Below are 23,336 nucleotides of genomic sequence, written 5' to 3' on the forward strand. Positions count from 1 at the left end.
AGCTCGTCGAAATTAGCTCGGAAGCTAACTGCTTCATTCCCTCAATTGCACTTCAAGCAGGCTCCGCTGCTCGTGGAGCAGCTATTGTACAGAACACATGGCTGCTGACTAAATCAAGGCACACACCTTCCTGAGACCTCATTCTACAAGAATAAAGTCAATGATAGGCTGCACTGCTTGCCAGTGTAACACTAGAAGAATTAGAGGTGTATGGGGGGGGGGAATACCGCAAAGCATCAGCTGTAGCCAAGGTTAAGGAAAGGGCAGGATGCTTTTTCAGGCAAGGGGATGCACAGCAATTCATAATGCACTGGTGGCAAAGTTGCATTTGTCATTTCCTGCCACCACTGTGCTTTGCTGGGTAATTTTATAGTAATGTAACCAGCGGGTGGGGGGAGAAACATCCTTCTTGTCTCTAATGCAAAGGGGAAAAAAAAAAAAAAGAGAACAAATATAAATCGAGGCACGGGAAATACAGGAACAAAGACAACTTGCTTAAGAAGAGACATCAGGTGAACTCGAGATGCCCATCCCTGCCTTGGCAGCAGGTCTCCTGCTGCAGCCCAGGAAGCAGGCAGCAAGGAAACAAAGTTTTCTCTCTCCGGTGTGAGAGGATGAACTCACACCCTGCTGGCCCCCATATCTGCCTGCAGGAGGTCAGGTGCTGGCTGTGCCCACGGTGGAGGCTCTGGCAGTGGAAGATCACCAGCCCCCACGCACCCCTCAGCAGGTGATAAAGTGGCTTCTGCTGTTGCTGCTGCTCCAAGCACCTCGTGGGGCCAGGGCTCAGATGTGTGGAGATTCTCTAGTGCTGCTCTCTCCTTTTGTCTCGGTCATGCAGAGGCTCCTTGAGTCCAGGCTTCCCCATGGGCAGAGATGTAACCCTGGAAGCTCTCACTTTAATGCACTTACAAAGTGAATAAAGTCTCATATTGTCAGGGAACAGAAGCTGCTGCATTTCCCCTAGAAGGAGGAAACCTTTAAAGAAAGGAGACACAGAGCACACTGTGTATGCTTTGCAGCAACCATCTCCTCAGCCTATTTTAACTTGCTCTGCCCTTAAAAAGAACCAGCAGAAGATGCAGCACTTAGGGACATGGTTTAGTGGTGGACTTGGTAGTGTAAAACAGACAGTTGGACTTGATGATCTTAAAGGTCTTTTCCAGCCTAAGTGATTCTATCATTCTAAATTTCAAAGAACTGCAGATGAGGCTCTGGCACCTGGCAGCCTTTGCTTACAGAACCTCCACCCCACTTTAGTGCAAAGGAGCTAGAAGAGGCACAGGAACCACTCCACCATCAGGAGACTCACTAAGCTGAGAGGTGCTGAGCAGGCCCAGGACTACAGACTGCCTGCTTAAACAGGCTCCACTCCACCAAGCAAGGCAACATTTTATTGCCTGCTTCCTGGCCTGGAAAGACTTTTGAGCCCTGCAGAATGAGATGGCCTCAATTTATTCCAAACATATTTCACTCCAGAGTCTGTAGTATCAGCACCACATCTCAGCTCTGTCTGCTTTATGCTCTTCTTTTATTTCTATTTTTTGAGTTTCAAAACCTTCTCCAGGCAGGGGGGTTGGAGCTAGATGATCCTTGTGGTCCCTTCCAACCCTGCCTGATTCTATGTCAGCCAGGCTGGCTGTCCTGAGGTATGTGCTTTAGGAGGTCTTCCTCCCGCTTCCTTACCCCCACGAGGTCAGAAAGTGGTCTTCCCTAGCAGCACTGAAAGAGATTTGGGAGCCCTCAACACATTTGCAGTCAGCAGGACATCAGCTCTTGCACGTCTTCCAGAGCTCAGGCAGCCACTAAACATGTTCAGCAGCACACATGAATACATACCAGCATCAGAAATCAGCCATCGACAAGGGCTAGTGAAGACTTGAGCAAAGAGCAGGCACTGTTTAAAGCAATCTGTGATCCCCTATCACCCCAAAGCCATTCAACTGACCCATTACAAGGCAGCAGCACCTCTCTGGTTCCCAACCATCAATGAACTTAGAAAGGGATGCAGGGAGAAAAAGCCACTAGAGCAAAGTCCTACTTCACTTCCCGCACCAGAAAAAAACAAGCCAGCAGAAATCCTCTAAAGCACTCGTCCAGAAAAGAGTTAACTGTGAGGAGACTCAGTTGCCACACCAGGAGACAGGGAGAAATGCAACAAATTTGAAATATCAGAGCATCCACAGCAATTCATGAGCTAGACCTTGGGGAAGGACAAGTGTTTTACCTGCTCTGGAGGCAACGTGCTGATTAATTTCAGGACTGCGATGAAGCCATCCCCACCATGGGCAAAGCTTCCATTTATCTTCCCATCTGCCTAATGCCTCTGGGTTCAGCGAAACAGGAGGGGAAGTTTTGGGGTCTTTTGTGCAGGAAGGGACGGCACAAATCCCACAGTTTTGCACAAGACATGCTGCATATTCAAGAGTAGATGCATAAGCAACAACCCGGGCGATCCAAAGAGAATACCTTAGACCAAGGCATGGTCTCTCCCTGCTACTGGCAGTCACTCACAGAGAGAGGATTTGCTAGACAAGATCCTGCCTCTGATCTATCAAGACAAATTTCTCTCCTCCAACTTGAGCTATTACTAAGCTGCACACTGAGGGTTTCTCTGCCTTCTGGTACATTTAGACCACTGTGCAATTCAGACCCAGCCGCTGAAGGACCTGCACTCTGATCTGAAAATTCCAGCCCTGAACCTTGAAACTTCTCCTTACTTTTAATCACGGTGAGGAAAACGTCCTGCCTACTGCACCAACCCTTTTGAGTCTTCACTTTTATTACCTGAAACAGCACATCTGCTTTGTTTGGGATTTTGGCAGTTGCCCAACCACGTCTAAGGAAGCCACACTGCAAAGCCTGAGCCCAAGAGGCTCCAAAAGTACCATCCACTCATTTAGCACAGGCACTTGCTACAAGAAAGCTGCACAAAAGGTAAGAATGTCAGGACCGAGAGACACAGGCAGTTTTCTACCCCAGCACACTGCCCCTAGCAAAACGTTTCACCTCCATGAGGAACGGTGAGGGACTTGCGGGAGGTGCCCACCCACACACTTGCCTGACACACGCAGGGTGAGGTGCTGGGCATCAAAACCCCGCGGTGCCCAGCAGTATCTCAGACCTTTCACATTAAGCAGGTATCTGAATTATCTTGGGTGTCAGATACCAAAAAGACCAAGAAAACATGCGGATAAAGAAGAGATCAACACAAAAACCCAAGGAGACCTGGCAGCATAAACACTGTGCTGCCCATACAGCCTTTTGAACAGATCCCTTGGGAGGGGGTCCCCAGACTGACTAAGGCACAGAAAAAGCTAAAAGTGACAAGATGCAGCTCGGGCACTTCTTGAGACAGCAGGATCCAGCACTGAGACAAAAGTACGACAACAGAATGCTGTCTACTCTCATCCTCCTCCCCACACAGGCTGAGATAGGAGGAAAGTCCGCAGGCGTTCGCCACAGCCCCAGGCGTGGAGTTGGGCGTGAAGCAAGAGCCAGCTCCGAGAATTAAGACGAAGCCTTCATAAAATTAGGCTCTAGCTTGGGCAGCCGCCTCTCCCCTTCTCCCAGGCTCGGCGGTACCTCCTCCAGGGCTAAGCCTTCAAGTTGGAGCACAAGAGGCAGCAGCCAGCACTTTACAGCCTGAGCCGGGAGGCTTCGCTCCCAGGGCTTTAGGGCTTTCACAAGGCAGTAGCCCTCAGGCCCTACTAGAAAATCTCTCCCCAGAAGGCAAATCCCCAAACAGGGTGCAGCAAGGGCAGCGGCAGGGAGCTCCGAAACACAGCCAGGCTGCCCGCGGTAAGGGACACACACACATACACACGACTCAAAAATCCCGGCGCGGCAGGCTGACAGCATCGGGGTGCTCCGCGGCCCGGGAAGGTGCTGGGGTGGCGTGGGGGTTACCGCTGGGACAGGACAAGACGCGGTGCCTACCGAGGGTGAAGAAGGGCAGCTCGGTGTTGTCCAGATCGTCCTGTACGGCGACGCGGCCGGGCAGCTCGCTGCGGACGAAGAGCAGCAAGCGGGAGTCGGCGGCGGCAGCGGCGGCAGCAGCGGGCGGCGGGGCTCCGCTCCAACTGATATCGTTCTCCCGGAGCACCGGCAGAGTGGACACCGTCACCGTCTTCACACGGCATGGACCGGGGGGTTCCCGCGACGACGCCGCCGCGCCGGGCCCGCCACCCAACATCACCGGCAGCAGCAGCAGCAGCAGTACTGGCAGCAGCAGCAGCAGCGGGGGCGGCGCGGCGGCAGCGGCGGCGAGGCGGTGGCGCGGCGACGGAGCGGCCATGCCGGGCCGGAGCCAGGCGCAGAAGAGCCGCGGCGAGGCGAGGCGAGGGGAGGCGAGCGGAGCCGGGCGCACTGAGCAGCCCCAGCCCGCCGCCGCCGCCGCCCGGCTCCGCCTCCCGCCCCGCCCGCCCCCGCCGCCGAACCGCCGCCGCGGGGACCCGCTGCCGCTCCTCGGCAGCCAGGCGACCCTGCTCTGGGAGGGGGCACGTACCGCCGCTCCCCAGAGGCCGAGAGAGCCTGCCCACAGGGGAGCTCCCGTCGCTCTCTGGTGCTCGAAGGACCCGGCCCGGGGTGCGTAACGGCTGCACTGCCCGGCGTTCGAGTGACCCTGAGCGAGACCCGCTGCACTTCCCGGTGGCCGAAGGACCCTGCCTAGAGGGGACCCTCTGTCGCTCCCCGGTGGCCAGTGGAGCTTACCTAAGGCAGTCCCGCCTCCGCTCCCCGGTGGTCGGAGATCCCTGACCAGAGAGACCCACTGCCGGTCCCCGGCTGAGCCTTCCGTGCTCTTCGCCGGCACTTTAACGCCCTGCGCTCACTCCCACCGGCCCCAGCCGCCCTTTCTCCTCCTCCCCCATAGTCCTCCTCGGCCCGACAGCCCCCACGGCCCAGCTGCCCCCTTGTCCTTCCTGGTTCCACTGCCTACGCTGCCGCTGGACTGCTCCCGCTTGCTGTTGCTCGGTGCCCGTTCCTTACCCGCAAAATCCTCTGCTCCCCTGCGGCCAGCTCATTGCTGCTCATACCTGCAGGCTACTCCTTCCTTCTAGCAACTGTAGCACGGAAATGTACTTCCTGCGAGCTTCAGCTAGTTACTGCCCTTTGCTAAGTGAGCAGGCACCTCCAGTGTCCGGGAGCACTCGATCATGGCTTGCAGTGACAAGCCTGGAGGAACCAAACTGATAACTTACAGCATATGGCTTTGACCTGGTCTTTAGCAATCAGCCTTTAGATGGGAGCCAGAGGGATAAATGCTGCTGAAGTCTGAACGCAGATGCTTGCACGAATGCCCCGGTGCCACCTGCGGGCTGGAGTCTGAGCTCAAAGACGAACCGGGTGAGCTCCGCTCTTACTGTTTGGGCTCACGGTCTGCTTTGAGCAGTGATGGAGCCAGCTGGCATTTCCAACAGGGAAGCTGGAATGGTGGGGGTTAGCTTGGAGACAAACCTGGTCCCTGTAGGCACAACAAGCACCGGTAACCCCAGTGCCACATGAACTCCTGCCCACAGCTGGGCATGACTAACGGAGCTGAGCCCAGGCAGCCTACGGTAGTTCTGAGTCAGTGACTCACAACAACAATTTCCCAGTGACTGCTAATCTACCTGATTTTATTTGTAGATGTACATACAAAAGAAGATGTCAAAACCCTAACAAAGCACACTTAATGCTCAGGCTTATATTATTTCCACAAGCTAATTAAGATCAATTCATCACATGCCTGTTGAGGCAAAACAGCCTTCTGAAATACCTAGGTCATCAGATGTTCAAACCACAACAAGGGCAGAATGGCAAAGAGCAGGAAATCCAGCAAACGAACAGCTCAAGCTTAATTCCTGGGGGCTAGTCGTTGCTCCAGAAGCAGCCCAGCTCACAGCCTGACAAGCTGCCTGCTTGTCGTCCCCCACCCCGTCCCCATAAGCATCACTGTGAGCACGTTGCTGATTTCCAGCTGAATGGAGAGAAACCAAAAAGCAAACAGGCAACTTAGCTACAAAATGTTTAAGGTGAGATTGCAGCTCTGCCTAACTGCAAGGAATGAAGTTTCAAGGCATGCTGGAAGGGAAAGGGAAAAAAAAAAGGGAAGTGCAGTCCTAAATGTCAGCTGTTGGGTAGGAAAAGTGCAAGAGTAAAGCAGGGGGGGAAAGTTTCCTTTTTTTTTCCTTTTTAACTTTTTTTGTTGTTGTTTAAATAGGAAAAAGATTGATGTAGGACTGGCTCAGGTTATTGCCAGCCCATGTAGCCATTTCCAAGTGTTAGCAGGGTGTGTGCCAATTTTTTCTTCCTAGTTTGGAGAATTCTAGGGAAGAAAAAAAAAAATATAAGAAGAGCACAGAGACAATACTGCAGAGAGACTTGAAACAGGGACAGAGTGGCCAGCAGGACAATTCTTCCCCTGTACTCAGCACTGGTCAGGCCACACCTTGAGTGCTGTGACCAGTTCTGGGCTCCTCAAGTCAAGAGAGGTGTTGAGGTGCTGGAACATGTCCAGAGAAGGGCAACAAAGCTGGTGAGGGGCCTGGAGCACAGCCCTAGGAGGAGAAGCTGAGAGAGCTGGGGGTGTGCAGAGAAAAGGAGGCTCAGGGCAGACCTTGTTGCTGTCTACAAGAACCTGAAGGGATGCTGTAGCCAGGTGGGGTTGGTCTCTTCTGCCAGACAACCAACAACAGAACAGGGGGACACAGTCTCAAGTTGTGCCGGGGGAGGTCTAGGCTGGATGTTAGGAGGAAGTTGTTGGCAGAGAGAGTGATTGGCATTGGAATGGGCTGCCCAGGGAGGTGGTGGAGTCGCCATCCCTGGAGGTGTTCAGGAAAAACCTGGATGAGGCACTTAGTGCCATGGTCTGGTTGATTGGCCAGGGCTGGGTGCTAGGTTGACTGGCTGAGCTTGGAGGTCTCTTCCAGTCTGTTTGATTCTATGATTCTAAAATGGCAGACTCTAGGCAGGGAGTCTAAAAGGTGGAGAAGATTTTTTTCTAAATGCTCTTTAGCACTGAAAATCCTGTAAAAGAAAAATATCTCTTTCTGTTTAAGGCCCCATCTCTGTTACTGAGATCTTGTAACCACTTGCTGCACCACTGTGTGTGCTTGAGCCATAAGTAGAGACTTCTGCTGTCAGGTCCCAGAGGATTTTGGTAAGGGCCTGTCCTTAGGCTAGGAATGAAATCCAGAGATAGCTTTTGCTGTCACAGCTCTGGGCAGCATGTGTGAATGGCTGAATTGGAGGGGAGGACGCAGTTTAGGTGTATCCAGATCTCTCATCTAGGATGTGCCAGCGAACAATGAGGAAAATGGTTTTTTTCAGGGTTTAGAAATAGAAAGCAACTATCAGGGGACAGGTAGAACAGGTTGCCCAGAGAGGTGACAGATGCCCCTTCCCTGGAAACATTCCAGGTCGGGTTGAACAAGTCTCTGAGCAACCTGCTCTAGTTGAAGATGCCCCTGCTGGCTGCAGAGGGGTTGGACTAGATGACCTTTAAAGGTCCCTTCCAAGCCAAAGCAGTCTATGATTCTGAGTTTTCAAATGCCTGCTCTGCTGCTGCCTCTCTGATTCTGGGCAAATCCTGAGATGTTAGAAAACAGAGCTGGGAGGGCCCTTGAGGCGTTGTCTGCTCTGTGCTCCTACCAAAAGATCTGAGCAGCTCTACTTGTACCATTCAGTCCTATTTTGCCTTCCTGCCTGTATTCATCAACTATTGCTAACAACTACCTTCTGAGAAACACACTGAAGCTTTTGCAAGTCTTCCTGTAAGAACATGGACACGGTGATGAAGGAGAATATAGAATCATAGAATAGTGTAGTTTGGGAGGGACCTCAAAGATCATCCAATTCCAATCCCTGACATAGAAACCTCACACTAGAACAGGCCACTCAAAGCCTCATCCAACCTGGCCTTGAACACCTCCCGAGAGGGAACATCCACAACCTCCCTGTGCAACCCATTCCAGCGCTTAACCACCCTCACTGTAAAGAACTTCTTCCAGCCATTGTCTTTACCTGGGTGTATTCAGCTTCACTTTAGCTCTGATCCTTCCTGGTGTAAATGCAAATCTGTGTTCTCATTGTGGGGAGAAAAGGATTGCTCCTGCTTTCTCCTTTCATACAATTGAGCTAAACACAAAACTTGACTCTTTGAAACCCACAAATATTCCCAAAGAGAAACAGCTTAGTCCTGGTACAGCCGAGGCAATGGGTTTCTATTATCCACCCCCAGCTGCATCCAACAGATGCATGAGCAGGGTGAAGCAGGTCACACACTGAGAAGGTCACACTTGTGAGCAAAGTATTTCAGGAACACTTAGAAAAGTTTGCTTAAACTTTCTGGGTTTGGACTGATTTAAGTCCATACAAACTGGAGATTTTCAGGCCAGTTGCAGAGTCCATAACCCAGATTTCTATTTCTAAATGAGGCCCATTTTTTTGGTATCTTTCTTTGCTTTTCTTCCTATTCTTCGTGGATTCAGCCTTTCCCCAGGGAAGTCAGCAGCTGCCTGACCATCAATTTCAATAGCAGCGGGGCCAAGAAACGAGCGAAAAACTGCCGCTCCTAGCAAAAACTCTGGGATGAAAATGGAAATCATCTTACAAGTGAAAAGACATTATACTGACAAGACCCATCTGGGTAGGGTGTGATGGGGTGGGCAAGGGATCTGACGGGTTGTCAGGAGACGCTGGCTCCATTCTCACCTCAGCTGCTGCCTGACTGCGCAGTTTGGGGACAAATCCCTTCTATTTTCCAGCCTTGGTGTTTATTTCCCTCTGTTACATGCAGAAGCTTGAGAAAATAATTAGTTGTTCCCATAATAATCATAAAGAGGCACTGAGGGCTGTGGCAATAGCCTCTGCAGCAGCCCCAAGTGTGGAGGTTTCAGTACAAAAAGCACAGACATTCTCGGCATGAGCTGGGGAGTCTCTCCGCTATTGAGCAGCAACAGTGGGCTGTTATCAGGTGGAACAGCCTCTAGAAGTAGGCAGAGCATATGTTGTGTGTCATGTGGACCAGGAACCCTGGCTAAGCTGAACTGTGCCTGCCTTCTGTCTGCATCTGCCTTCATCCATTCCCAGTTTTCACCTGAGTGCATTTTTTTCTTTCTCCTTTTTCTTTTTTTTTTCCAGCAGTCACTGAGACACTCTTCAATTTATTTCTTATTCCCAAGCAGAGCAACTCAGCCCCAGGGTCATCTTCTTTCATACGACAATACCCCAAGTGGGATTTAGGCAAGCCCATGATTTTGTGCCTCGGTGGAGAGAACTTTGTGCAGACATTTGGCTGGGGGGGGGAGGGGGGGAAGAATTGCTTAAAATATCTATATTATCTAAGTTTAGAAAGGAGAGAGAGAGAGAGAGAGGGAAATAAAAAGCCCTTCTCGTTTAAAGGGTCACAGATGAAGCATTCTTCACCTTTCAGCCTTCTGAGCTGGCTTTCTGGACACCCAGAACTAATGCATCTTTTATCGCCTGGCACAGAGGAGGAGGTGTTGATGGCAAAGATATCAATAGCAGCTTTCTGAAGTGGTTTTCAATTGGCCCTATTACCCCAGATATGTACATACAGCAGCAATCATTAAAAAGCACTGTGTATTTACAACACAGAGAACAATTTCTGTCTAATGCACATCGCAGCTCCTACTGCTAGCAGGCGGAGGAGAAAGTCAGTCACACAGCTATGATGTAATCAGAGGCTTCTATTCCACCCTGCAAGAGTCACAGCAGCATCAATAACTCCACTAAAGAAGTGAGAAAGGATTTTTATGTTCTGAAGGAAACGCCACGGCATTAATTTTGCTCCTAAGCGGCAGTGTACAAATGCTGGTCCGCGGCCATGTGGTGTCCAACTGTGGCCAACGACCACATTGCTCAAGCTGTGCTTTTGTCAGCTCTCACAAGCTAGGCAAGAGAGGCTGGGTCAGCAATTCAGAGAAGCACCTCCTGGGAGAGAAAGTGAGGGGATGCAGGAAGTGTCCTGTGCAATTCAGGAGGTGACGTTCTTGCTTCTAGGTTAATGGTGAACCCACAGACCCCTCGCTGTGCTCGGCGCTGCAGGAGATGTTGTCTTTCTGACGTGGCATCAAACTGGGAGCTTCCTGACCTCTTCCAGATAAGCACCCTGAAGGGACACTCTGCTAGCTTTAGCTTTAGCTTTGCTGTTTCTGCAGCCAGGAGCAGCTGAATTTCCTGCTCCCTTTTTAAACACAAGGTGTTGACTCTGCCTTTTACTGCATAGACACAAAACATCACCATGTGCTGGGAAACAGCTGCTGGATGCCATTCAGAAGGGCCTGGTGTGGTAACAGGGGCTGCAGAATACAGGCAGCTAGGAAAGACTGTTAGCATTTTGTGTTGGATTACAACTAAACAGATATTAACAGCCTTGACTTAAGGTGGGGAGGTTGGGGATCAGATAACCATCATCATGGGATCAGGGCACTTTGAGTCTTTCTCTGAGTGACTCTTTCTAACTCATCCTGGAGCACACTGAGGAGCTAAGCAGCTGTTGACAGAGAATCATTTTGGTTGGAAAAGACCCTTAAGATTGAGTCCAACCATCAGCCCAACACCTCCATGCCCACTAAACCATGTCCCAAAGTGCCATATCCACACATTTCTTGAACCCCTTCAGGGACAGTGACAACCACTTCCCTGGACAGCCTGTTCCAATGCCTCTTTCAATAAGGATTTTTTTCCTAATATCCCATCTAAACCTCCCCTTGCACAATCTGAGGCCATTTCCCTTTGTTTTACCACTTAATACTAGAGAGAACAGAGCCACCATCACTTCAACCTTTCAGATGGTTGTAGAGAGTGAGGTGGTCTCCTCTTAGCCTCCTATTCTCCAGATTAAACAACCCCAGTCCACTCAGCTGCTCCTGATAAGACTTGTTACCCATCAGCAGTAGCAGCAGCATGCTAGGCATGTTCAAGACCAGAGCCATGCTGAAAGAGGACCTCATACAACCTAAGGCACCTGTCTGCACGTCCTCTCCCCAAACAGCCTCATTGCCAGAGGGAGGCACAGACCAGCCTGGCTAATGAGTACACTTAAGAAGGAAGGGAGAGCCCAGGCACAACTGGAATGCAGCCTGTTGCTTGAGCCAAAGCCCAGGGAATGAGGCCATCCCTTCCCCTCCATCAGCACCACACAGCCACTCCATCACTGCCTGCCCTTCGACTCTCTTTCATGAGCAGCAACGCCTCCAGCATGGCTCCTCTCCTTCCCAAGATGAAAGAAACTTTAAATGCATGTAACTCTTGCACTCTACTTAATTAATCAGTTTTTGCATTACGAGTGAAACTTCTTTGATGCATGAAATATTAAGGAGCAGTGCAGGGAGGGGGAGGAGAGGGGAGAGTGATGGGGGGAGGTATTGGCTTTCACTGCCTGAGAGATGGATGGGCTAAGAGACCCAGAGGAGAAACTGCAGACTGTGAATCTGCAGCAGGACACTCTGCCCTGATAGAGTTGCCAACAAGAAAAAGATTTTCCCTGCACTTCTTGCCTCTCAAGTAGGTGTTTTTCACTCTACAGTCAAGCCCTACATGCTCAAGGTTTGCTCACACAGGCACAGGAAGGGGACAGTGCCTGATAAAAAAGTAATGAAAAATAATCTCTGGTTGATTCCATTTCTTATCTTGATGGTGGCAAGAAAATGAAGCTAAAAACCACGAGTCTTTGGTGAAAAGAAACAGCTCCATTCTGGAAAAGCCAGACAGGCTTTTAGTTAGATGAGACTCTCCCAAAGGATGTGAGAGTAGTTATCTGTGTTATGGGTTTGCAAGTGCCATGTCCACATTGAACTATGAAGGAAAGCAGGAATCAACATCAGCGTGGATATTACAGCACCTTCAAGAGTGCAGAGTGACAGTTCAGTGCCACAGAGCCAAGTGTGTAGGACAGTAGAGATCTATTCTGCTCTAAAATAGACTCAAACCCTCTTTTTCTCCCAAACCACCACACTTGATCCAACTCACTCACCAGTGTCTGAAGCAGAACCCAGGATCTCTTTGTTTTCTGCCCTGCTCCTTCACAGATGATGCATTCAAGAGCTGAGTTTGCCTCTGAAGAAACATTCATCAGATCAGATCAGCAGCAGAACAAGGGGACACAGTCTCAAGTTGTTCCAGGGGAGGTCTAGGCTGGAAGTTCACAGAGAGAGTGATTGGCATTGGAATGGGCTGCTCAGGGAGGTGGTGGAATCGCCGTCCCTGGAAGTGTTCAAGCAAGGACTGGATGGGTCACTTAGTGCCATGGTCTGGTTGATTGGACAGGGCTGGGTGCTAGGCTGGACTGGATGATCTTGGAGGTCTCCTCCAACCTGGCTGATTCTTTGATTCTATGATTCTTTGATTCTATGATTCTTTGATTCTATGATCAGATCTGCTGATACAGGATCATCAGCCCCTCCAAAGCATCACCTTCCTCCAAGCAGCCCAACTGCTGCACAGCCCAAGCCAAGCAGCCAGGTACCAAGTACTCCATAAACAAATGGTGATGGTGTAGCCTGCATTAGCTGCATCAAGGGTAACAAATGAACAAATGGGTTAATTATATCCACCACAGAATTTAATTAGACCATCTCTGTTCACTCTGCTTCAGCCAGAATCTCAATTATAAATCTTTATTTTCAAGGTTTTACAGCTTGGACATAAAAATTTGCTCTGGGCTTAAACGTGACACACAAGGTCTCCTGTTTAGGGACTGACTGCTCCAGCTCTCTTAACCAATCTTTTTGGGAAGGGTCAGGTTGAGGGACCAGATGGCTCAAGGGGAAGGTAATGAAGATGCAGGGCTTTCAGCAAGAGGTGGCTGCCTGAGACTGTGGGCAGCTTGACAGAGCCAAGGCGTTACTAAAGGCTGCTGCATGAAACCATACTCAACTCTCAACAGTCCCTGCCAGACTGGAGTCCTCCTTGCAAAATGAAACTGGGGCTCCTGCTGATTGGCAGCCTCCACATCAGCAGAGGACGAGGCTTGCAGGGGATAGAGGTTCCCCCAGCCCCCCGGCAGCCACGGCAGGGCCAGGCAGAAGCTCCACACCTGGATCCTGCACAGGGAATGTGCTTCAGGGCTATCAGGTGTGTGCTTGCTGCTCCCCCCCAGTGCAACCAGAGTCGGCCCTCTCCTCCTCCTCTTCAAAGGGCTGCTCCCAGGGGAGGAGGTGAGCTGGGTGACCTAGAGGAGCCAAAATAAAAAACCCAAACGCAGAAGACAGATTAGGAAGTGTTCCACTGTTTAAATTGTGACAATTTGGAAGGTAATTTAGGACCTGCCTTCTGTTTTCTGCAGCTGACAGTATTGAAATCCAGTACTTCTGTCTTGGTAAATGTGCTCTGAAATATTCTGATCATTGCAAAATGTCAATAGTGTTACAGGGGTGGGGGGAAACAGAACACATGTTTGCCAGCAGCAGACATCTACAGGCTCAGGTCACATCCTCATTCAGTCTGAGGTATGGCTTTCTATGGGTTTTTGTTTGTTGTTGGTTTCTTTTTTATTCCCTCATTGAGTTAATTAGTTGATTTGCTTTTCCTGCCCTGTGCCAAACCCCCACCTCCCTCTGAGGGAAAACAAAGATTGCAAGCAGGGACCAGTTCCTCAGCAGCCAGCCCTGCTGCCAAGGCTCCTCACCCTGCTAGTAAAGACTGTCACCAGGCAGTTCCCCTGCAGAAGATCTGTCTATAGGCTCAGCATATATTTTTAGGAGCACTGCAGATGCCTGTTGGTTTTCAGAGAATCACAGAATTTCTCAGGTTGGCAAAGCCCTTCAAGCTCCTCGAGTCCAATCATTAGTTTCACACTGACAAGTCCTTGACTAACCCAGATCCCTCAGCACAACATCTCATCACTAGGAATTGCTATGGTTGGAAAGGACCATCAGGATCATCCAGTCCACCCTTCATCCCAGCATCCTTCATCACTAGACCATAGTCTCAAGTGCCACATCCATTCTGCTTCTAAACCCCTCCAGGGATGGTGACTCCACCACCTCCCTGGGCAGCCAGTTCCACTGCCTGAGCACCTGCTCAATAAAGAACTTCCTCTGAACAGAGAATCATAGAATCAACCAGGTTGGAAGAGACCTCCAAGATCATCCAGTCCAACCTAGCACCCAGCCCTATCTAGTCAACTAGACCATGGCACTAAGTGCCTCAGCCAGGCTTGGCTTCAACACCTCCAGGAACTCCACCACCTCCCTGGGCAGCCCATTCCAATGCCAATCACTCTCTCTGACAACAACTTCCTCCCAACATCCAGCCTAGACCTCCCTGGCACAACTTGAGACTGTGTCCCCTTGCTCTATTGCTGCTTGCCTGACAGAAAAGACCAACCCCACCTGGCTACAACATCCTTTCAGGTAGTTGTAGAGAACAGTGAGGTCTTTCCTGAGCCTCATCTTCTCCAAACTAAACCTCCCCTGATGCAACATGAGGCCATTTCCTCTTGTCCCATCATTAGTAATTTGGGAGAAGAGACCAGCTCCAGCCTCACTACAACCTCCTTTCAGGTAGTTGTTTTCCAGAAGCTTTGCTCACCCTGGCATATCAGTGCGTTCTGCAAAGATCTTTTTCAAACCCTTACCACCAACAGAAGAAGGGGACACAGACTCAAGTTGTGCCAGGGGAAGTATAGGAAGGATGTTAGGAGGAAGTTGTTGGCAGAGAGAGTGATTGGCATTGGAATGGGCTGTCCAGGGAGGTGGTGGAGGCACCATCCCTGGAGGTGTTCAAGCAAAGCCTGGATGAGGCACTTAGTGCCGTGGTCTAGTTGACTGGCTAGGGCTGGGTGCTAGGTTGGACTGGATGATCTTGGAGGTCTCTTCCAACCTGATTGACTCTGTGATTCTATGACTCCTACTAATGTTCTCCTGCACATACTACGTGTCCTAAATACATACTCACTTGGTAAACCAGAACGAATCACTTGGGTAAGTCAGACTCTGGTATTGACTGAATGCATATTTAACCAGCAGATGACAACAGTTAGTTGTCTGGTTGGTGCACCAGAGAATTTAACCCTTAGGAACCAGCAGCATCCAGCAGGTGGCCAAATTGCCACTCAGGAGGGTATGATATATAGCGCGAATTACCGGTAATAACGGAACAGAGATATGGGATGGATTAATCAAATCAGACATTATCTCTATGGCACTCCATAAATCAAATTTGGCTCTATGCTTCTGGCCCTTATTCAATCTATGATATGGAGTAGAGATGACCTATGTGCCCAGAGCAGATGAGGGGTTTTAGTGGCTAGTTGGGAACCTGCAGTGAAATAATTAGAGCAAACAAACACTGTGGTAGTGATTTCTTCTCACTAACATCATAGAATCATAGAGTAGAATCAACCAGGTTGGAGGAGACCTCCAAGATCATCCAGTCCAACCTAGCACCCAGCCCTAGCCAGTCAACCAGACCATAGCACTAAATGCCTCGTCCAGGCTTTTCCTGAACACCTCCAGGGACAATGACTCCACCACCTCCCTGGGCAGCCCATTCCAATGCCAATCACTCTCTCTGACAACAACTTCCTCCTAACATCCAGCCTAGACCTTCCCTGGCACAACTTGAGACTGTGTCCCCTTGTTCTGTTGCTGGTTGCCTGGCAGAAGAGCCCAACCCCACCTGGCTACAGCCTCCCTTCAGGTAGTTGTAGACAGCAATGAGGTCTGCCCTGAGCCTCCTCTTCTGCAGGCTGCACACCCCCAGCTCTCTCAGCCTCTCCTCCTAGGGCTGTGCTCCAGGCCCCTCAGCAGCTTCATTGCCCTTCTCTAGACATGTTCCAGCACCTCAACATCTCTCTTGAATTGAGAGGCCCAGACCTGGTCACAGCACTCAAGGTGTGATAGGAGGAGAGGAAATGGCCTGGAATTGTGCCAGGGGAGGTTTAGGTTGGAGATTTGGAAACACTCTTTCCTGAAAGAGTGGTCAGGCATTTTGAAGCAGGCTGCCCAGGGCTGTGGTGGAGTCACTGTCCTTAAAGCTATTCAAGAAACTTCTTCCATCCCTAACCCTTACATGAGCTCTGCCTAACACCAGTCCATGCCTTGGGACCTTTGCTGCCCCAGTCAGAACTGGATTCACAGCTTTCCATGGAACAGGCTGCCTACCTTTGAATGCATTGGATGTTTTGGTGTGAGGTCTTAACAAAACTAAGAGTGACAGTGTGTTCAGAGTGAGCCTGATCCACAGCCCAAACATCAATATGCATTTACCAGAGAGAGCAGCAGGCTTTAGAAGTTCAATTTCTTTTTGACTGTCCACAAGAGATGTGAAACAAGGAGATTAAATGCCAGGAATAAACACCTATAAATAAAACTCATTATTTAAATCCATCCGAGGCAGGACATGTGTCAGGAAATCTTCTGCTCTCCTCCAGCACCTGCACAGCAGCTCTTCTGATTTTGTTTGCAGCTCCAGAGAACAGAGCATCTACCTTCACTTTGGCTGTGTGGAGACTGCCCTTAGACACTAATTACCAAAGTCCTGCCTCGACCAAGAGACTGCAGCTGAGGATTAGTTCTCCTCCCCCTCCCCACCTCCTCCTTTCTCTAAAGGACTGAAAGAGCTCATCTGCTTAAAACCTCTGACAACGCTTAGCCTGACACCCAGGTGGGAGAGGGTTAAAAAGCCTGGGATGTTCTGGATCTGAAGCCAGACAGGGGCTGCAGCAGGGACTTTGCTGGCGCCTGGCAGCGGATGCCCTCTGTTGGCATCTCTCAGAAATATGATCAGAGACACGAGCTGGTAGCTCAGATCTCTGCAGCTCGCCCACTGCTTATCCTGCACCGTGCAGAACAGCCCTTCATGCTGGGTCTAATCAAGGAGCACCAAGCCCACAGCAGCCCCTGCCCCACTGTGCCCACCTGCTCAGCCACAAGCCGTGTGCCCAGACACCAAGGGGAACATTTGCAGACCCTCTGCAAACAGCACATGCAAACAGCACACAACAGGGAGCTGCTACAACAGGGAGCTGCTACTTCAACCCTGCTGTCTGGGAGCTCTAGCACCCTACATGCTCACCTGGCCAGAGCATGTGTGGTGCTCTGGTGGATGCAGAGGCTCTGTGGTGCTGGAGCAGCAGCTTTCTGCAGGCACTCACTCTGTCAGCAGCTCTGGGAAGAACATCTGAGTTTTGCAGGCAAGCACAGAGAGCACAAGGGGAGAGGAAAGTAATAATACACAAGCAGGGTCTTGCATAAGCACTTGGCTTGCAGCCAATGGTTTTCTCCCCTAAACCTCTTTGACCACACAGATATAAACCCAAAACCTACATCAGTCACATTTCACTGCCACTACTGCCAGGCACAGCCTAAAAGTTGAGAGGTGTCCTGTGGCAAAGCTTTTTCCTGGCCCATGCACCCTGAAAAGCAAGGTCAGCTGCTGCTTCCTTGTGGACCTCATGGCCTAAGGAAGATGAAAACATCAGAAGGACCCTGGTGGGATAGATAGTTTGCATGGAGGGCTACTGGCACTGTGGCAAACCTTCTCAATCCTTCTAGAGGCCATTAAAACATTGACGGGCACAGCACCTACATGGAGAAAGGCTGTGCATGAAGAGGTGGTCTGGAGAGTTCAGCTCCACTGTGCAGGGCTGACCCACAAGGAAGAACCCACATGAGATCTTTCTAACTGGTTGTACTTTGCCTGCTGCCTGCCAGTCTACTCCAACCCTCTGACGTGCTCTGGTCGATGACTGTCAACTTCTGACCCATGCACCCACATGCCATGAGGGACTACTGCTCTTTCAGGGCTGGGGGCCAAGGGACTGTTGCAGCCCTCAGCCCATCTCACTGTACTTGAGCTGTGGAGTGGAACCAGCTGCTAAGGACCCATAGCATCTGGGAAGTTCGTAAGGACAAGGCATATTCATCATCCATTCAGGATATCAGGGAGTGGCAGGACTGGGAGCAATGGAGCAAAGCTGGAGGTGGGGAGAGTTAGAATGGAGGTGAGGAGGAAGTTGTTGAGCATGAGAGTGGTGAGAGGCTGGAATGGGTTGCCCAGGGAGGTGGTTGAGGCCCCATGGCTGGAGGTGTTTGAGGCCAAGCTGGCTGAGGCTGTGTGCAGCCTGCTCTAGGGTAGGGTGTCCCTGGGCATGGCAGGGGAGTTGGAACTGGCTGCTCCTTGTGCTCCCTTCCAACCCTGCCTGATTCTACGATGTCTCCAATTGCTGGGCTTCGCTTCAGCAACTGCTACAAGTGGCATGCACAGGGAGAGTCCCATCCTTAAAACAGCCTTTCTATGGCAGTTCAAAATCGTGCTGCTGCTCTTCACCCCATCTTGTAATGCTGCCTCAATAAAGAACAAACACAACAGTTTCTGTGAATGACTTGTGGCTGTTTTATTGCCAAGGAAAAGAAAAAGCAAACTCTGAAGCAGAGAAGATGGTAAGCAATAAATGCCGATAATTCCGGTTACGCTTCCTTCTGTACTTCTCTCTGAGGAGACTTTACAACAGAGATTATATATGGCAAGAGTGAATTTACCCTTGGAGGGGATCTAAGTACCTTTTTCCTAAAGTGAGTTGTAATCTTGTTTTAATGGTAGATAAAAAACAAGGCGCAGACATGGCTTGGCTTGTGTGTGTGTGTGGCAGGGGGGGAGTCTTCTAAATCCTGTTTTGGTATATCAGGGATAATCTAACCAGCTAGTAATAAGAGATGTGAATAATCTTAAGTAAACCCTCTGAAGCCAGTGCAAATATTTAAGTCACTTATTTAAAGAAACCATGGCAGGATCACTGAATCACAGAATGTCAGGGGCTGGAAGTGACCTCCAAAGCTTAACCAGTCCAATCGCCCTGCCACAGCAGGATCACCCAGAGCAGATCACACAGGAACACGTCCAGGTGGGTGTTAGATGTCTCCAGAGAGGCAGACTCCACAACCCCCTGGGCAGCCTGTTTCAAGGCTCTGTCACCCTCACAGGGGAAAAAATCCTCCTCATGTTTACATGAAACTTCCTATGCCTCAGCTTCCACCCATTGGCCCTTGTGCTGTCATTGGGCATCACCCAGCAGAGCCTGGCTCCAGCCTCCTGGCACTCATCTTTACATATTTATAACCATTACTGAGGTCACCTCTCAGGCTTCTCTTCTCCCAGCAGCACAGCCACATCTCCTCTGGCTCTCCTCGTAACAGAGTTGTTCCATGCCTTCATCATCATTGTAGCTTCATGGATCTGCCTTTAAGAAAGACATAGTTGAGAATATCAAAGGTCTTGTATCAGACTATCCTGCTCCATGGCATGAATTCATTTGGGCTCTGCACTCCAAGAAAATACTTCTAAGCATTTTGGTGTTTGCTGCAAAAGATCTTGATACCATGAAGTATAAAAGCATTTTTATATGCCCTTAAATCAGCTTCAAAATGCAAATATAATGTTGCAGTGGTATTTTATGGCTTCACTGCAGACTGGGCAGAGATCTTGCTGTGGCTGTCCCTTCTTGTGTGTCAGTGTGCTCAATTGCCCTGCCTGCAAACCAGACCTGAGAGGACCCTGAAGCAGAACACAGGACAAATAGAATCACGGTTTGGGTTGGAAAGGACCTTTAAAGGTCCTCTAGTCCAATCCCTCTGCAGTGAGCAGGGACATTTGCAACTAGAGCAGGTTGTTCAGAGACCCAAACAACCTGACCTGGAATGTTTCCAGGGATGTGGCATCTACCACCACTCTGAGCAACCTTGGCCAGTGTCTCACCACCTCAGTGTCAAAAATGTCTTCCTTCTATCTAGTCTAATTCTCCCCTCATAGAATCATAGAATCAAACAAGTTGGAAGAAACCTCCAAGCTCATCCAGTCCAATCTAACACTCAGCCCTGGCCAACCAACCAGATCATGGCACTAAGTGCCCCATCCAGGCTTTGCTTGAATGCCTCCAGGGATGGCGACTCCACCACCTCCCTGGGCAGCCCATTCCAATGCCAATCACTCTCTCTGACAACAACTTCCTCCTAACATCCAGCCTAGACCTGTCCTGGCACAACTTGAGACTGTGTCCCCTTGTTCTGTTGCTGGTTTCCTGGCAGAAGAGACCAACTCCACCTGGCTACAACCTCCCTTCAGGTAGTTGTAGACAGCAATGAGATCAGCCCTGAGCCTCCTCTGCTGCAGGCTGCACACCCCCAGCTCTCTAAGCCTCTCCTCACAGGGTTGTGCTCCAGGCCCCCCATCAGCTTTGTCACCCTCCTGTTCCAATACCTCAACATCTCTCTTGAGATGAACATCTCTTCAGGTAGGCAGCAATGAGGTCACCCCTGAGCCTCCTCTTCTCCAGGCTAAACACCCTCAGCTCCCTCAGCCATGTAAGGTTTTGAAACTATATGTGGCTTTCAGATGAGTTCAGACTTTCCAGACCCTACCTGACCCCATTGCTTCACGGCAAGGGTAACACAGCGTTCATCAGAAAGCAGGCTGCTGTGATCCCTTTGTTGGAGGAAGGACCTAGTCTTCAGCTCATGAATATGTAATCTGTTGGGTGCCTGTGCAGTACACTTCTAATTGCCTTTGTTCTTGCTGTGGAAAATTCTCAGAGCATCTTCAGAGTCCTCCTTTGATTCAGTCAATTTTCAGAACGGCTCTTTGAGTCTCATCAGGGTTTAATAGGAACTGAAATTCAGGTTCCAGTAAATCCAAGCAACCTTTCTTTTATGTGTAAACTTCTCCCAGCTCTCAGAATAGTCACCTTAATTTAATTAATTCTTAAAGCGTGCCTTAAACTTGAGCAGCCATTAAAGAAGTTATTGTCCTTTCACAGAGTCACAGTCTGCCTCAGACTGGCAAAGCCCTTCAAGCTCCTCGAGTCCAATCCTTAGTTTCACACTGACAAGTCCTTGACTAATCCAAGTCCCTCAGCACAACATCTCATCACTATGAATCACTGTGGTTGGAAAGGACCACCAGGATCAGCCAGTCCAACCTTCATCCCAGCAGCCTTCATCACCAGACCATAGCCTCAAGCACCACATCCACTCTCCTTTTAAACCCCTCCAGGGATGGTGACTCTACCACATCCCTGGGCAGCTTGTTCCAGTGCCAATCACTCTCTCTGGCAACAACTTCCTCCTAGCATCCAGCCTAGACCTGCCCTGGCACAACTTGAGACTGTGTCCCCTTGTTCTGTTTCTGGTTGTCTGGGAGGCCAATCCCACCTGCATGGGAACTTCCTTCCAACATCCAACCCAAACCTCCCCTGATGCAACTTGAGGCCATTTCCTCTTGTCCTGTCATTAGTGATTCAGGAGAAGAGACCAGCTCCAGCCTCACTACAACCTCCTTTTAGGCAGTTGTGGAGGGTGATAAGGTCCCCTCTCAGCCTTCTCTTCTCCAGACTAAACTGCCCCAGCTCCCTCAGCTGCTCCTCATAGGTGATGTTTGCCAGACCTCTCCCCAGCCTCATTGCCCTTCTCTGCACTGCTCCAGCACCTCAATGTCCCTCCTGTACTGTGCTGACCAAAACTGGCCACAGTACTGCTGAGTGCAGGGACATGATCCCCTCCCTGCTCCTGCTGCCCACACCATTTCCAAAGGCTTTCCCTTAACAAGGCGCTGCCAGATGCCTCTGGACAAGGACCTAATGCCCCAGTTAATAGAAACACTCTGCTCCAGGCACTGCTCCCTCCAGCAGCCCTGACTGCAGCACTGCCTGACCACGCTGGCTTAGACATAAAGCGCCCCAGCAGCCGTGTGGCAGCTGCAGCAGGGGAGGTTACTCTCTGAGTGGCTGTGCACAGCTGCAGCATCCTCTCCACGGCACATCTCGGGAGAAGCTTTGTCAGTTCAGACGTTTAAGGACTCACCCAAGCTTTGCAGCAACAGGAGGGAACATGAGTTGAACAGGAGGAACTTACATCTTCCAGAGATGGCTTTGCAGTCCCTGCTTGGCTTTTGTTTGAAGTCTTGAAAGTGTTTCCAAACCAAATTCTTTTCAGTGAGGATGACAGATCACTTCTTTTGCCTGATTTAAAGTAGATTTTATTTCATTCTTTTTTTTTTTTTTCCCTACATAGAAGTGATAGGATGAGAGGGAATGGATTGAAGCTTCAGGAGGGCAGATTTAGACGGGAGAATAGGAAGGAATTCTTTACAGTGAGGGTGGAGAGACACTGGCACAGGTTGCCCAGGGAGGTTCACAGACTGACAGAATCACAGAATCAGGCAGGGTTGGAAGGGGCCACAAGGAGCAGCCAGTTCCAATCCCCCTGCCATGCCCAGGGACACTCTACCCTAGAGCAGGCTGCCCATAGCCTCAGCCAGGCTGGCCTTAAACACCTCCAGCCATGGGGCCTCAACCACCTCCCTGGGCAACCCATTCCAGCCTCTCACCACTCTCATGCTCAACAACTTCCTCCTCACCTCCAGCCTGAACCTCCCCACCTCCATCTTTCCTCCATTCCCCCCACTCCTGGCACTCCCTGACATCCTGAAAAGTCCCTCCCCAGCTTTTCTGTAGCCCCCTTCAGATCCTGGAAGGCCACAAGAAGGTCACCTGGGTGCCTCCTCTGCTCCAGCCTACACAGCCCCAACTCTTTCAGTCTGTGCTCACAGCAGAGCTGCTGCAGCCCTCTGAGCATCCTCATGGCCCTGCTCTGGACACTCTCCAGCATCTCCACATCCCTCTTGACCCAGGGGCTCCAGAACTCGATGCAGTACTCCAGGTGGGGTCTCAGCAGAGTGAGGCAGAGGGGGAGAATCACCTCCCTGGCCCTGCTGGCCACACTTCTGCTGCTGCAGCCCAGGCTCTGCTTGGCTTTCTGGGCTGCAAGTGCACACTGCTGGCTCCTGTTGAGCTTCTCATCCAGCAGCATTCCCAAATCCCTCTCCTCAGGGCTGCTCTCAGCCACTCACTGCCCTGCCTGGATTTGTGCTTGCCATTGCCTCCATGCAGATGTGGATGTCCCCTTGCTGGAGGTGTTCAAGGCCAGGTTGGATGCAGCCTTGAGCAACCTGGGTTAGTGGAAGGTGTCCCTGCCCATGGCAGGAGGGTTGAAAGTGGCTGATCTTTAAGGTTCTTTCCAATCCAAACCATTCTATGAGCTATGGAATAAAACAACCAACCAAGCAACCAGCCAGAAAGCAGCCTGCTTTTTCTCCTATGCCTTGTGGATCAGACAACACAAGCAATGTGCTCTTGTGGCCAGGAGGGACAATGTTATCTTGGGGTGTATTAGAAGGGCTGTGGTCAAGAGAGGTTCTTCTGCCCCTCTACTCTGCCCTGGTGAGGCCACATCTGAAGTACTGTGTCCACTTTTGGGCCTCTTAGTTCAAGGAGGACATAGTATTGCTTGAGAGAATCCAGCACAGAGACACAAAGATGCTGAAGGGAATGGAGC

At 50.5% G+C, this 23,336-nt stretch overlaps 1 protein-coding gene across 9 annotated transcripts in view; it reads right to left on the reverse strand.

Annotated features, from left to right (window-relative positions):
• ASTN2 (astrotactin 2) overlaps positions 1–4,773 on the reverse strand; it is a 471,703-nt gene extending 466,930 nt beyond the window's left edge. For 8 of the 9 annotated variants that reach the window (XM_064171662.1, XM_064171663.1, XM_064171666.1 and 5 more), the window contains exon 1: positions 3,940–4,366. In XM_064171662.1, coding sequence (XP_064027732.1) covers positions 3,940–4,297 — 358 coding nt within the window. In that variant the 5' untranslated portion in view covers positions 4,298–4,366. Of the gene's footprint in view, positions 1–3,939; positions 4,367–4,713 lie in introns of those variants that run through there. The other variant, XM_064171672.1, reaches the window with a different exon arrangement.
• Between the last annotated feature and the right edge of the window lie 18,563 nt (positions 4,774–23,336).

The sequence above is a fragment of the Pogoniulus pusillus genome, chromosome 35, assembly GCF_015220805.1.
Source record: "Pogoniulus pusillus isolate bPogPus1 chromosome 35, bPogPus1.pri, whole genome shotgun sequence".
Taxonomy (NCBI): domain Eukaryota; kingdom Metazoa; phylum Chordata; class Aves; order Piciformes; family Lybiidae; genus Pogoniulus; species Pogoniulus pusillus.